Raw genomic sequence first — 13,716 nt, 5'->3', positions numbered from 1 at the left:
GCACAATTGCAGAGAAACTAAAATAAATTGATTTTTAGCAGTGAGAAGAAACCTGTTTCTTCGTGTACCTTTAGACCTGGCTCACAAAACCTTTTCTTTCTTTCTTTCTTCCATGCTTTCCTCCTCTACACAAAAATAACTACAGGCTATTAGTGATTTCATACACACAAAGGGCTGGCACTCATTAAAAAGTCGACGTGTTATTGAGAGCTTGGTGCATAAATGCTAATGAAGGGCCAGAAAGTAGATGTGCTGGGTGCTGGGGTGGAGGAGAGGATTCCTCCTGCCACCAGCACTGGATGCCTGTGGATACATCAGCGATGCAGGAGCTGACCTGTGGGATGAGGCAGGAATGGCCTAGGTGCAAAAGTGGCTGGAGAAATCCATCCTGGAAAGCACAGGTTGTTAAATGCACTGGCAAGGGCACTTTGTGCTTGGGGTATGCGTGGGCTGCGTTCCTGCTCAGCGAGGAGCCATCAAATTAGAGGCTTTGCAAGTTGTTCAGCAAGTGAGCTCTCTGGCTGTGGGAAAGTCAAGGGGAGTTTTGCCATCGCGTTCCTGCCTCCCTGCAGTTGGTGCCAGCCACAGCCACAAGCTGGTGTTCACTTCTGCCTTTATGGATGGATGGGGATGAAGTCCTGCCCTGTGAAAGCACTGTGTCCCTGTGTGTAGGAGAGGGAAGACAGCAAAAACAGCAACAGTGCCCTCAAGTTGAGCCCCTACTTGAATCCAAAACAGAGCACTGCACCAGCTACTAAAAATGAACTCTATCCCAGCCCAAACCAGGACAATTACATAGAAGAGGGAAAGGAGCCTTCCTACAAAGTGATACCTGAACTCTCTAGATTCAGGACCACTTCCAGTTTCACATTAATTTTACACCAAGATAAGCTCACACTGTGATCCCACAGCTCTCCTGCACTGCTCACACAGAAACCAAGTTGGAAGACAGAGTCAGCAACACCACCAGCCTCTGTTGTGGCCGCCCTGTGTGAGCCCATTGCCCACCCTGGTGCCAGCACCCCTGCACCCAGCAGTGCCTGTCAGGTCCCACATCGCTCCCACTCGTCACTATCTCCACTTCAAGAGATGTGAGCAGGATGCAGGAGGCACAAAATCAGCGGGGAGATGCCAGAGTGGCAGCCCAAGCCGACGGTGTCACTCAGCCTGATGCCTCCTACCGACCCCCTGCCTGACCCTCTGGCTCTGTTGTCTTGGTTTATTGTGTTTATTGAGGGCACAGATTGGGTTTGGAAGTTCTGAAGATGCGGAGAGCCCTCTGGCATCTGAGGAAGGAGATGAAACCTAAGAAACGGAGAAGTTAATATGTTTTCAGTTCACAAGAGAGCTTGGAAATGCCACTGATGCTTTATTAATCTCTTCTGCCCCTGGAGGACAACAGGCAGCTGCTTCTTCCTCTGTCTCTGTTGAATTTCCTTCACTGGCAGTTAAAAGAGACAGTGGCAAGTTAATTCTATTTTGGAGACAGAGCATTTTTGTCTGTGCCTTTCATAATGCTCTTGGATTATTAAAACTCCTTTAAAACAGGATTTTTTAATCTATTTAAGAAGTTCAATTTTCTTTCTATGCTGCTTCACCCCAGCAATTTCTCTCTCCCAGGAAAACCCAAAATACTCAAGTCTAGCCATTTTTATTGCAATTCTAGGCCTTTTCCCATCACATCTCAGCTGCTGGGGCAGCACTGCCGATGCACAGCAAGGGGAGAACTCAGCCCAAAGCAGGATGAGGCCACAGCCCTCAAAACAGGCAGAAACAACACCAAAGCCAAACGTTCCAACATGATGTTCAGTTGTATTTTCAGTCCATTAATACACATTCATTTACCAGATACAAATGGAGTGGAAAGGAAAGCGATCATTAGCAGGAACAAGGATACAAAACTCAATTCCAGCAGCCTTCACAGAAGGGATATTCAGTGTCACAGCGGCACTGTCGGAAGGGAGGGACGCACGGAGACCTGCGCTCACACCCCAAGTGGAAGCTCTCCTTGTGTGGATTAATGTAGCTAGAGACATGATTTAAAAAAACCCCAAACAACAACATTCCAAAACTGACTTTGACACTTTTTGTCATTTCCCTAGTGTCAGGACTAGGGAAAGATGGAATTATTTACACGGAGGAGATTTTATGGAAAGACACTGGAAGGTTAAAAATAGAATAATCACAAATACTGGAAAATACAACAAGAAAGCAGGCAGGGAAAGGAAAATAGGAAAAAAAAGTGACACCCCAAGAGGATCATTGCATTCAGCGGTCGATGTGCAGTTGGTGGGGCTGTTCCACTTTGTTACACTTAGATTTACAGGCTGGCCTTGATTCACTGCCATGACGTTATGCTCCTGGTTTAAACTGGGATTCTGCAAAGCTCCTAGTTTCAGCAGGATCTTAGCAATGCAGAGGAGACTGCTTGTTTGAAACCATCTGCAGTACAAGTGCCACAAACTGTGACAGTGTGTTCACATCTCGTGGGGCACCCAAGAGATGCCAACCTCTGCCCATATCCTGGTCTGGAGACCACTGGCTTTCTTCCCCTTGGCCACCACAGCATCCTACCATGAAAGGCTCTGCTGCTGGTGGACAGGTGTCAGCTTAGACCAGCATGGATTTGGGTCTCTACATTCTGCAGGAGAGGGAAATGGCATTATCCTACAGGACTATTCAGACTTACATATCAGTGTCTCCACAAATGCAGCTCTGTGCCCAGACAAACCCCCTGACTGTCCTTGCTACAAGTGCACAAGGCTCTTTACGCTGAAATAACAACAGCAAACCACATCTGGGTTTGATTGTACAGGGATGTTCCCTTGGAAGGAATACATATACTGTAAATTGTTCATGGCAGGGTCCCAGGTAGGCAACACCTGCACTGAGGTCCTCCCAGGGAGAGCACCAGGACTGCAAAATCATGTCATGAAACCTGATCAAAAGAAAGGAAAAGGGGAGCATTGGGGGTTTAATCCAGCAAAGTTCACACCAAGTCAGGGGACAAACTGAGACCAATAAACCAAAAACTGAGCCCAGCACCTTGCAACTGCCATGGAGCACTGGAGTGGTTCTCCTACAAATTATTTTTTAGTACAGTTCTTCCATATGATGACATTTTATCCCTCATTTTTTAAACCATGCATTAACTTCACAGTGAAACATTTATCCAGTCCAACATCTATACAACAAAACATGTATTTTAAAATATCAGACCATTAAAAAAATAAGGAAAGGAGTGTGAGTTCTCAAAGTGGCACATGTTAAAGAATAAATTAAAGGGAAAAGAAGTGTTCTACTTGGGCTGAACTACAAAATAAAGTCTGAGCCTGGGAGAAGTTCTCATTTCCTATAGTTCTAACAAATAAATGCCACAAGAAACAGCTGATGTTTCTGGGGTTGCCAGTGCTGGAATCCACAGCACTTGTTACAGCACTGGGTATCTGTGGGTGACCCTCTCTGGTTTGAAGGTGTTGAGCCCACGCTGGTATGACGGACTAAAGTAGTGATTGTTCAGGTGCAGAAATCAACTCTCTCAAGGTGTTCAACCTCACAGGCTTCTTAATGTAAGAAACAAACCTGTAGCTGACAGGACCCACGGAGCCAGCTCCGGACAGCACAGCCCGTGGTGTGAATGAGTGGGGCCTCCACCGGGAATTGCTCCAGCCCCATCGTCTGTTTGGGGTGAGCAATCCATGGGGGATTTGGTGGCCCCATGAGCCCCTAGGGATGTTGTGCTCTCTGCTCCATGCTGAGGCTGCTGTGCACACCCTGCTTGCATTTGAATGTTACTAAATTCCCAGTATCAGGAATTTAGCACCAACACAGGGAAGGAATGCTCAGCATGGCGCCTCTGTTCCTAAAAAGCGAAGCCTCCTCCCAGACAGAGAGCCAATGTCAGGCTGTCTGCTACCTCAGTAATGAAAGACCTTCTTAATTAGCACCTTTCCATACAGAATCAGTCAATTAAATCTCCCTCCATGGCTCTGCTGTGTCACTGGGGACCAGCAGCCATCACATGGTGGGCTGAGTGTTGCAGAACCTGGGTGGTTTTTCCCATCAGCAGCCTGGAAGAGGGGGGAACTTAACACCCCTGGAGTTAGGAAGCCCCAGTAATTAGCTACCTACCACTTTAAAAGACAATGTAAGGATAATTTAACAATTACAAAAGCCTTTGCTAATATGAGGACGGGTACAATAAGAGCACTTGGAAGATGACAGGAGTCTTACACTTCAAGGTTCAGTGTACGGGTGGCAGGGTTGAACGCTTCCTTCTCTACTCTGAACACAGATCTGTATGACTGACAGGGACTCTCTGACAGGCTGTAATTGTTTGAAGTCAGCAGCTTTGTTCAAACTAAAACACCTAAAAACATCAGGAGAGAAAAGCTCCGAACCTGATGTGAAATAAGAAGACACCTTTGATCTTTCTTGATCGCAAATGGTCAGGGCACATATTGCTCTGGCTCTCCAGGGGGTGAACCCAGGTCAGTATTTTTAAGAGAAAAAAAATCAAGGGAACATACTTCTGTGCTTACAGCATGCCAGGTAAAAGCATCAACCCCCCCGGACTCCAGTTCATCACATAAAATGCTGCACATGCACTTCTAACAGGTGAACCAGACCACAGATGCACCAGCGAAAAAGGAGTATAACAGGCAACTGCATCTACAAAACACAAGCATAAAACAGTGGAAACTGAAGGAAGGGGCTGCCCTGGAAGAACATCTGGGGTTGTTCCTTACTCGGGTGTTGCAGCAGGTAGAGAATTAGCTGGTGCTTCTTTCCAGGTCTGAATACAGGAGGGAATCAGCTAAAATGTGATGCCAGCTATGTTTTGGGGATAGGTAGGTGACTGTTGGGATTCTTTTCCAGTTAAAAGTAGGTGAAACTGTTGGAAGAGCCAGAAAAGGAAAAAATAAACTTGCCTGTGAACTAAAACATGGCTTCACCTGGCCTTCTGTCTAAGGAGTGTTGGGCACAGGTATAATCCAGCTAGGGAAGGGATCCCTGGATGCAGGGGCAGCAGAGGAGCTCAGCCTCACAATCCTCCAGATCCAAGTCTCCTCAGGCGTTTCTCATGTTCTCTCAGCATTTGACACAGCACTGCTGACTGCCAGGAACACCTCTAGTTGGAGCTGGACATGAAATCGGGAGACACGGCTCATTGTAGGATGGGGGACAGAGATAAGGGCCAGGATGGTGCCCACCACACGAGGTCCAAACCCAGGAACAGTAGTGTTTTTCCCAGGGATGCTGTATTGAACAGCTGTTGTGCTGCACACGGAGGTGCAAAAGAGCTTTGGAAACCATTTTATAGAAATGGAAAACAGGACTGGGCATGAGGAGTTTTACCTCTGCTCGGGAAGACGCGTCCTGCGTGACTGAGTTCAAGATTGTGGCTGGTCTAATAACAAAGCAGAGCAGAGACAAGGCTTTGCCAACTGCTCCCCTTCCCCCCTGCATTCACCCCATCTACAAAACCACGTCGGCTCAGTTTGAGCATGGTGTCAGCTTAATGGCCTTTCTTTTCTTTTAAACAGAGAGGAAAGGGATGGAAATGAAAATCTACCATAAACTGCCAGAAAAATACATGAACGGAGGGCCCCAAGTGCAGAGCTTTGTTTGTCCCACACCAGCTTTCGAGTTTCTGTCCCATTACACACAGTGCCTTGCTTTCCTGTGGCGCCAGAGACCTCAGGATTGAGCTGGAACCTTGATCCTCTCCTCGGGAAAACTACCACGCACAGTGGGACCAAACTGACGTGCTGTGTGTCTGCAAAGGCCAGCAAATTCCACTGATTTCCAGCCCCTCTGGCTCCGTCGAGACTGCCCTTTGCCAAGCCTGAGGGCTGCTGATTGCTCCAGCTGCGATAGGAAAAGGGGTTTTTTCTCCCAAAGGGAAGAAGAGACCGAAATGCTGATTCTGATACAAGATTGTTAGTCCGTTTCCACTTAAGAAGGGAAACACCTACACTTGGAAAGCTGTAGGACAGCCCAAGGCAGCAGCAAGTGGCACTTCCCAACAGCACCAGGGCTGCACAACATGTTCCGACAGTGTGTGAAAGGGGTGAGATGGGGGGACTCCAGTGAGCCACGGTGCAGACACCCAAAAGCCTTAAAAGCACACACAGCCCACGACTCCTGCGCATCCACAGCACGATCACAGTACGTTTGCAACCACAGGATACAGCTGGCAGTGGTAACAACATCGATTGGGATTGAGTTCCTGTCCTAGGAAGTGGCCTGTGTCCTTTAGATGCTCAGAACGTGCCTGAAGAAGTAACTCCTTCAGAGGTTAAACTTCTCATTTGCCATCGTCTCCAAGTCCTTCTGCTCCTCTCCTTTGCTAGTGTCGATTTGCTTCGTGTTCCTCCACCAAAATCCCTAAGAAAGGCACGTTAACTTGGTGGAGATGTTTTTCGCAATAAAAAGCTTCCCGAAATCCCATATTGTTCATCAGCTCTCCTGAGAACAAGACTTTAAAAGGAAAAGCAGTCTGCATCTTCTTAAGTCCAAACCTCCATGGGTACCATGGACTCCTTTGTTCCGACGGAGGGAAGCAAGTACTCTTCCTCCAGAAAACGAAAGGGGAATTGTACTAAAAACCCACGAATCTTTTTTAATTCTTCTGCTGCTTTTGCAGGATCATCATTTGCTAATTTGGGCTTGCTGATGAAATCACGCAGTTGGGTTAAATTATTCACCTGGTCACTGGGAAGGCATCGAAACACCTGATCAAAACAGAAAGGAAGAATGGCCTGTTAGTGCGGGGGAAATGCCGCAGTGCAGTGTTCCTGAGAAACACCAAAACATCCAGTACAAATTCCCCAGAATGGGAGTGACTTAACAGCCCAAAGAACGGGGAGGGAAGAGGTGTGTGCCTATCCATGATACCACTAGAGCAAGCAGAGGAGAAGTTCCAAGACTTTTTGTGATCATTGCAAAAGCTCATTAAAAGACAGAAGTAAAATTTGCTCCTGCCCCGGTTACATTGTGGCTGACTACTCAGTAATAAGTATTGATACAAACAGAAGGAGAAATCAGATCTCCTGCCTTCATGGGTGCCATCACAGGTGCCATCACATTCTGAGGATGCACAAACTCCAGTTTCTTGTTCACAGCTCTTGAATCCAACTTTACACATTCCCTCAAAGCGTCTCTGAAGGTCCAACCCCAGGAGCTGGACCTGCTTGCCCTTGCCCTCCCTGTGCTGCTTTTCCCATTGGCATCTGCTGCCTCCATGTGGGATGGAGAGAGGGGAGAGGCACTGTGTTCCTCACCTTATCAAAGATGGTGGCATTGCGAGCTGCTGTGGAAATCCACACCTCCTTGAAGAATTTGTCACATACGGGATCCTGGTGTTCCGGATTGAGATCGGAGCCGCCAAGGACAACCCTGAGAAGACAAGGGGATGGATGCTCAGGGAGGCTGAAACTCTGGGCACTCCCCCTCTTGAGAAATGCCAGGAGATTAGAAGTTTCCTTGGGACCTGCCAAACCCTCCCAGCACCCTCCCACTCCCATCCCCTGTGACAATCTGCCAACTGAAACGCTGCTCCATTTTCTCCCTTTTTTTCTGTGCAGTAACTGTCCAGATGGGAAATAGGGTGGGGGGGAAAAAAAGGAAAAAGAAAAAGGTCTTAGAGAAAAAATGGCAGTGTTGTGGGCCAGATGGCTGCTCCCAGTGAAAAAACTTCCATTAGAAAGTGACATTGCCACCCAAGATTGAGAGAGTGTGAAAACGGGATGTGGAGGGGAAATACCACTTGTTTATGAGCTCTGCTAGAGAAATCCTGGAGAAAAAACGATCTGTGATGCCAAGCTGCCGAGCTGAGGACAGGAGGCCAGTGAAAGAGCACCAAAACTGGGCTAAATCCAGGCCAGGCAGTGCTAAAATTGTGGGTTTGAAAGGCTGGGGACACATGTAACCCTGAGCAAGCCCTGCCTGCACCCCCACTCCCTGCAGCGCTGGGCCAGCCCCACGCATCCCACCTGAAGCAGCGCAGCCGCAGGGACTGGGCAAACTTCCCAGCGCTGTATTCCTCCCCGTCCATCACGGAGGGGACGGTCTCCGTGTCCTGCACGATGATGGCCATCTCGCTGTCCCGCTTCCCCAGCATGCTGCGGTCGTTGATGTTGGCAGAGCCTGGGCAGGGGGAAGAGGGAGCACAGGCAATGCCCCACTGCTGCACGAGAGCTCCCACACACCCTCCATCACCACCCGCCACCCCCGGGGCCCTCCACATCCCTCAGCTCCATGGGGACCATCCATCACTAGGGAAAACCCCAACCCCAACTTCCTTCTGGATACACAAACCCTGAGTGACGGGATTTGGTGGAGAGGGGAAAAAAACCAAACCACTAATTTTTGCAGGATTCAACAGCTCCAGGCTGGGAAGAAGGTTAAATCACAGTCATGCCCAGGCCAACATTTTCAAAAGTTTACTCTCTCTGTAACTTCCCAGATGCTTCTGCTGAAGGAGCCACAGCTTTAAATGTCTTAACTGCATTTGGTTTGGATGCCAAGTTACCTGAGACAGGATGGGGTCTGTGGGTAAATCACAGAATCCCAGAATGGTTTGGGATGGAAGGTACCTTAAAGACCATCTCATTCCAACCCCGTTTCCATGGGCAGGAACACCTTCCACTACACTAGGTTGCTGTGGAAGGCTGTGCCTTCCAGGGGGATTCTGCTCAAAACCAGCTAAGTCTTTGTCCCCCAAAGAGGTTTCTCTGTCCCACACAGCCAGCAGAAGGCAGGGGGTGGGGAAAAGATCTCCAGACAGAGCTGTAAGAGACCCTCATGGCAGCAGTTAGCCATCAAGCCTTCCCAGGGACTGGATTAACTCCAAGGGAGCTAACACCTCCAGAGGAAAAACAAGCTAAGCCCCTCTCCTTCTTTTCACCTCCTGCACAGTAGCCCCAAGAGCATCTAATTTCTGTGCACTCTCTTATGTGAAAAAGGGATGACACTGGCTCCCTATCCCCTCACCACCCAGATGGATGCAAATGCTGTGTAAAAATCCATCCTCAGGCTTATAGGTACAGAAAATAGAAATTCAGAGCTGTCCCAGGCCCCCAGACCTCCCCAGTTGGAACAACACTGCTCCTGTTTTAATATCAAACCGCCTCTGAGCTGTTGTGCACACTGGAGATGGGATCCGGCCCCTAAGAGGGTGCCAGAGCAGCAAACCTCACCACGGGTCATCTGAGACCACAGGCTGGATCACTGCTTTGAAGTGGGGGAGTATTTTGAGTCTTGCAAAATCTGGTATTAAATTATTTGTTGGCAAAGTTTTTGTTGCTGATATAACAGCTCAAAAAGGGCTTCTTTAAAGAAACAGGCTGAAATTCTGCTTTTCTGCTGCAGTGTGGAACTCTGAGCCTGAACACTCTCGTCTTTGCTTCATGTTCTCATAATAAATATGGTAAGGGAAACGGATGAAATAATATCTATTACTCCTTATAGCATATTGCCCCATTCTTAGGAAATAGAGCTGATACATGACACATGTTGTCCAAACCTTCCAAATTTTACGGCACATTCTGTTCTTTCAGGAACAGATGACAAGTCTCACAAATCTTCCTGCTCGAGCAGAGTTTGATACAAGACAGATGGACAATATTCCCTGCACTGGGATTCTCTTCACGGTTACACACAGATTTTAAACCATTTTAGAAAAACAAATTAAATGACAGCCCTCCGAATCCCTTCCTCCCTCGTGATGAATTTATGAGGTTGGTTTTTGCGTTTGGTTTTTTTTTTTTAAACAGAAAAATATTTCTCAGCAAAGAAACGACAACATAGAAAAGCCCATGGAACCACAGCCTGCACTGCGCATGGGGATGGGAAGGGATTGATCCAGGTACAACCCAGCGGTCCAAATCCCTCCTGCAAGCTCCTGCTCACCGATTATAACCGTGTTGTCATCAGCAATGAGCAGTTTGCTGTGCACATAGATGAGCTCCGTGACTAGTTTTCCTTCCAGCTCTGCATATGTTCGAAGTCCACAGAATGATATGTAGTTTATCCACTTATCTCCAACTGAAAATTAAAAGACAACAAAACCGATGGGATGAGGGAGGTGGAAGAGAGAAGGAAAAGACCCTCTTTACATGAAGACCCACATAAGTAACAGTTCACTTTTGACTTAAATAATAAACAAACAGATAATGGAAATAAGTTCCTTTAAAAATAGACTTCAAAAGCTGCCTGTGGGCTCTCAGTGCTGCTCTGATCTGCTGCCTGCTCAGAGACTTCCACTTCAGCGAGAATGACCCCAATCTCCCTGGCAGAGCACACAAGGGTCTGAACATCTTAAAATAACTGGACTCTGCCACTGTTTTTCTGCAGATCCGCAGAAAGGAGGCCAGAAGCAGGTGTTTTGTCCATGTACAGTATGAAAAATGTGTCCTACTTGTGTGCAGTTCAGATTTTACACCAAGACCTAGAACGAATGAGGCATTATGCACGCTCCTAGAGTTTGTGATACGTGGGTTTTCATGGTACTCTGATTCCCAACAGAGCAAATTCCAGCAGGCATCCTCGTGGCAAGGAAGAAACTCAGCGTCCTGCTTAGGCAGGTTTTTCCTCTAAGTGTTTCACAACTGCCAGAAGCAAACCCTGGGTGGGATTCACGGGGGATGCTGAGGGCTCATCGCTCCCAGAAGCGTGACCCCTCTCAGGACATTTCCAAACAACACAATCCCGAGCAGCTGCAACTGTGCCGTGCTCCTCCCTGGGGTGCTCCCCTCCTCCGGATCAGGGCTGCATCCAGGCGTGAAGTCTGACAAGTGGCCATGGCTCACATGACCCACCAGACCCCGCCATGGGATGAGGTTCAGAAGGAGGTGGCTCACAGCCCCACGAGTCCAGAGCACGTGTTGTATTACGTGTTACAGCAGTAACAAGACTAAACAACACAGAGGAGAGGAATAAAGCTCTTACCACCCTCTGCCTTCAGCTGAGCCAGGATTGAGTTTTCTCCTCGGCACATGGTCCTGGAAAGAAGGTAGGCAGCCATCAGCACCACTGCGACTCGAGGCAGCAGCACATGCTGGAGCAGAGCCCAGCAAGGTAAATCACAAACACAGATGCCTCTCAAATACCCCGTGCAAGCAGGAGAAACAGGGTGCTTCCAGAGCACATATTTTTCCCAAATAACTGTTAATATATCCAGGACTGCTCATTTCCTAACAGAGCTCGTACCAACCCAGCATAGAAGCTGGGGAGCATTTTTGCAACGATGGTAAACGTGTGACAAACAGAGCTGCTACCCTGTGTGCCACTGGATGTGTCTCTGTGTTCAGAATGTGAAATCATGTTAAGAAAGAATATCAACACGTGCAGAATGCTGGGTCAGGGAGTTTGTGGGATTACAGATGGGCTGGAAAAGCCACAGCTGGCATCTCACTGAGAAACAACCAACCCATGGGCAATTTCTCAAGACTCAATGGTTGTCCTTGCAGAAAAAAGCTTAAGCAGAAGGGTCTGGTTAGGGGGACATTTCCCCCTTCTGGTTAGGGGGACATGCTGCTTCCTCCCTGCCCCACTCATCCTTCTGGAGGTGCTGCAGGACACCTGCAGATCAGGGAGATTTCACTCTGGGGGGAGCAGCAGTCTCCACAGGCTGACTGTGCCCTGGCCATACCATAACACAGCAGCTTTCCAGTAAAAACATTTTGCTTTGGGCCATTTTGCCTTCCTCTACAGCCTGTTCCCAGCACAAGGGCTACCTGGCACTGCTATTTTTCAGTCCTTGCCATAAAATCAGCTGGGTTGCAAGTGCCCCCCCCAAACACCCATCCCAGAGCAGGGGAATCACACTGGGAAAGATGCCACTTGCTTCATGGGGCAGAGCCAGGCCAAGTATTGGCCAAAAAGACAGATTTGGAGACAAATCCTGGTCAGCAAGTCCTGGCTGGATCAGCTAAATGGAAAATAATCATAGAATCATAGAATGATTTGGGTTGGAAGGGACCTTAAAGGTCATCTCGTTCCAACTCCCCTGCCATAGGTTGCCCAAAGACCCATCCAACTTGGCCACGCTGATGGCAGGTGGGTCTTGAGGACCCCCCACAGCAGGGGGAGGTGTCCAGGGAGGTCTCCAAAGCCCTGCAGTACCTGTAGTTGAAGTGCATGATGGCCTGCAGTGCGTTCCCCCCGCCAGTCGAAATGTCTCCTTCAAACCCGGGCAGCAGCGGGATCACCACGTACACTCGGAAACGCTTGTTTTCCCTGAAACGATAGTTTGGGGGAGTAACAGCCTGAAAATGTTGCAATAGCCTGGAAATGTTACAGCTTCATACAAGGTGAAATCCCCTTGGTTTCACTTCCCCTGTGCTGACCGACTTGGTTTCCACCCAAGGCTACCGCACAAATTTTAAGGGAGCAAAGTGTCAAGTGGATTTCCAGTTTCAGGTCTTCATCACCCACCATCAGTACTTCCATGAGTGCTCCTTCAGGAGGAGAAGGAATACTTTACTCTCAGCAGACAACAAAAGAAGCTAAAGGAAAAGAACCGCATTTTCATGGATGTTCAAGGGAAGGCTAAGTATTTTACAGATTGTGTCTGCCACTACAGAAGTTTGTTTGAGAACCCCAATAGCCCAGTCCTAATGATACTGGTGCAGACTGGAGCACACAACTGCCTGGCAGGGCACAGTGAAGGTCACAGAGCTATCACAGGCAGAAATCTAACCTGACATTCCACTGCCTCCTGGTTTTCAGAAACATAACACACAAAAGGTGGAAAAAACTCAAGGCACAAGCAAAACATTGATCATTCGTGGAAGGCAAGTATGTCACTGATAATCAAATGCCACAAAAACTCAGTTCCAGAGTTCCCCAAACTAATCCATACCCTAATCGTGATCCCATTTGGAATAAAAGCTACAACCACGGCACTGCTTGGGGCTTTTCTCAAAGTTTACCCCTGGGTTTTCTCCACTGACTAAAGCCAGATGCATCTGCTCTGCCAGCACTTCCCAGGCGCCCCTGGATGCTGTCAATCCCCTGTCCTGCACCCAGAAGGAGGAGGAGGAGGAGGATGCTCCATGGAAAGGTGCTGCCACTAGATGGCAAACACAGTTTAGGCAGCACAAAATCACTTCGGGAGCAGCAGTCTGAGGATAAGCTAGTCTGAAGTGTTTGTTAGAGGTATTCCTTCCCAGAGCAAGCCGTGCCTGTGAATTTAAGGGTGTGGCAAATGCGGGGTCCCATCTGAGCTGTGAGGGAGAGAGTGAGGATCTGTGTGTCTTTAATTTCAACCAACCCTTCCTCCTATCTGTGCTGTGCACTGCAGACTGGCTTTAGTTTGCCAGCAGAGCTCAGAAACAGTTAGTGAGGACTTACCCATACACAAGAGACTGTGAAACCAAGTCTGTTTATATCATGAAAGAGATCTACCAACAAAAGCATTCCCCAAAAAGCAACTGTTTTATCTAAGGCCAGTGTTTATGAAACTGGTTAGAGAGCCACCCATGAAAAAAAGAGGAAACCAAGAAAAGAACATTATTAATTAATAACATCAGTAAAAAATATTTAGTCTAGAAGAGTGAGAAGTTTACAGGCTTCACTAGAGACTTTAATTTACAATTAAACATCTGTGTGTCACCTACACTGTTTTCCTGGGGTAGTTTGGAACATGAGCATTATGATCCAAACCATTTAGGTCTGAATTTACTTTTAATCTTAGGCAATGCCAAGCAC

The 13,716-nt window shown here is 48.0% G+C and overlaps 1 protein-coding gene across 3 annotated transcripts in view; it reads right to left on the bottom strand.

The window, feature by feature from the left end:
* Positions 1-1,788: 1,788 nt before the first annotated feature.
* The window catches only part of PLD1 (phospholipase D1), a 62,434-nt gene continuing 50,506 nt past the window's right edge, over positions 1,789-13,716 (bottom strand). For 2 of the 3 annotated variants that reach the window (XM_027685470.1, XM_027685471.1), the window contains 6 exons: positions 12,130-12,243; positions 10,954-11,006; positions 9,916-10,050; positions 7,998-8,151; positions 7,287-7,401; positions 1,789-6,737 (listed from right to left, as the gene is read on the bottom strand). In XM_027685470.1, coding sequence (XP_027541271.1) covers positions 6,513-6,737; positions 7,287-7,401; positions 7,998-8,151; positions 9,916-10,050; positions 10,954-11,006; positions 12,130-12,243 — 796 coding nt within the window. In that variant the 3' untranslated portion in view covers positions 1,789-6,512. The remainder of the gene's footprint in view (positions 6,738-7,286; positions 7,402-7,997; positions 8,152-9,915; positions 10,051-10,953; positions 11,007-12,129; positions 12,244-13,716) is intronic. The other variant, XM_027685469.1, reaches the window with a different exon arrangement.

Source organism: Neopelma chrysocephalum, unplaced genomic scaffold, assembly GCF_003984885.1.
Source record: "Neopelma chrysocephalum unplaced genomic scaffold, ASM398488v2 Primary Assembly neopelma1_69, whole genome shotgun sequence".
Taxonomy (NCBI): Eukaryota; Metazoa; Chordata; class Aves; order Passeriformes; family Pipridae; genus Neopelma; species Neopelma chrysocephalum.
This window is presented reverse-complemented; position numbering and strand designations above follow the sequence as displayed.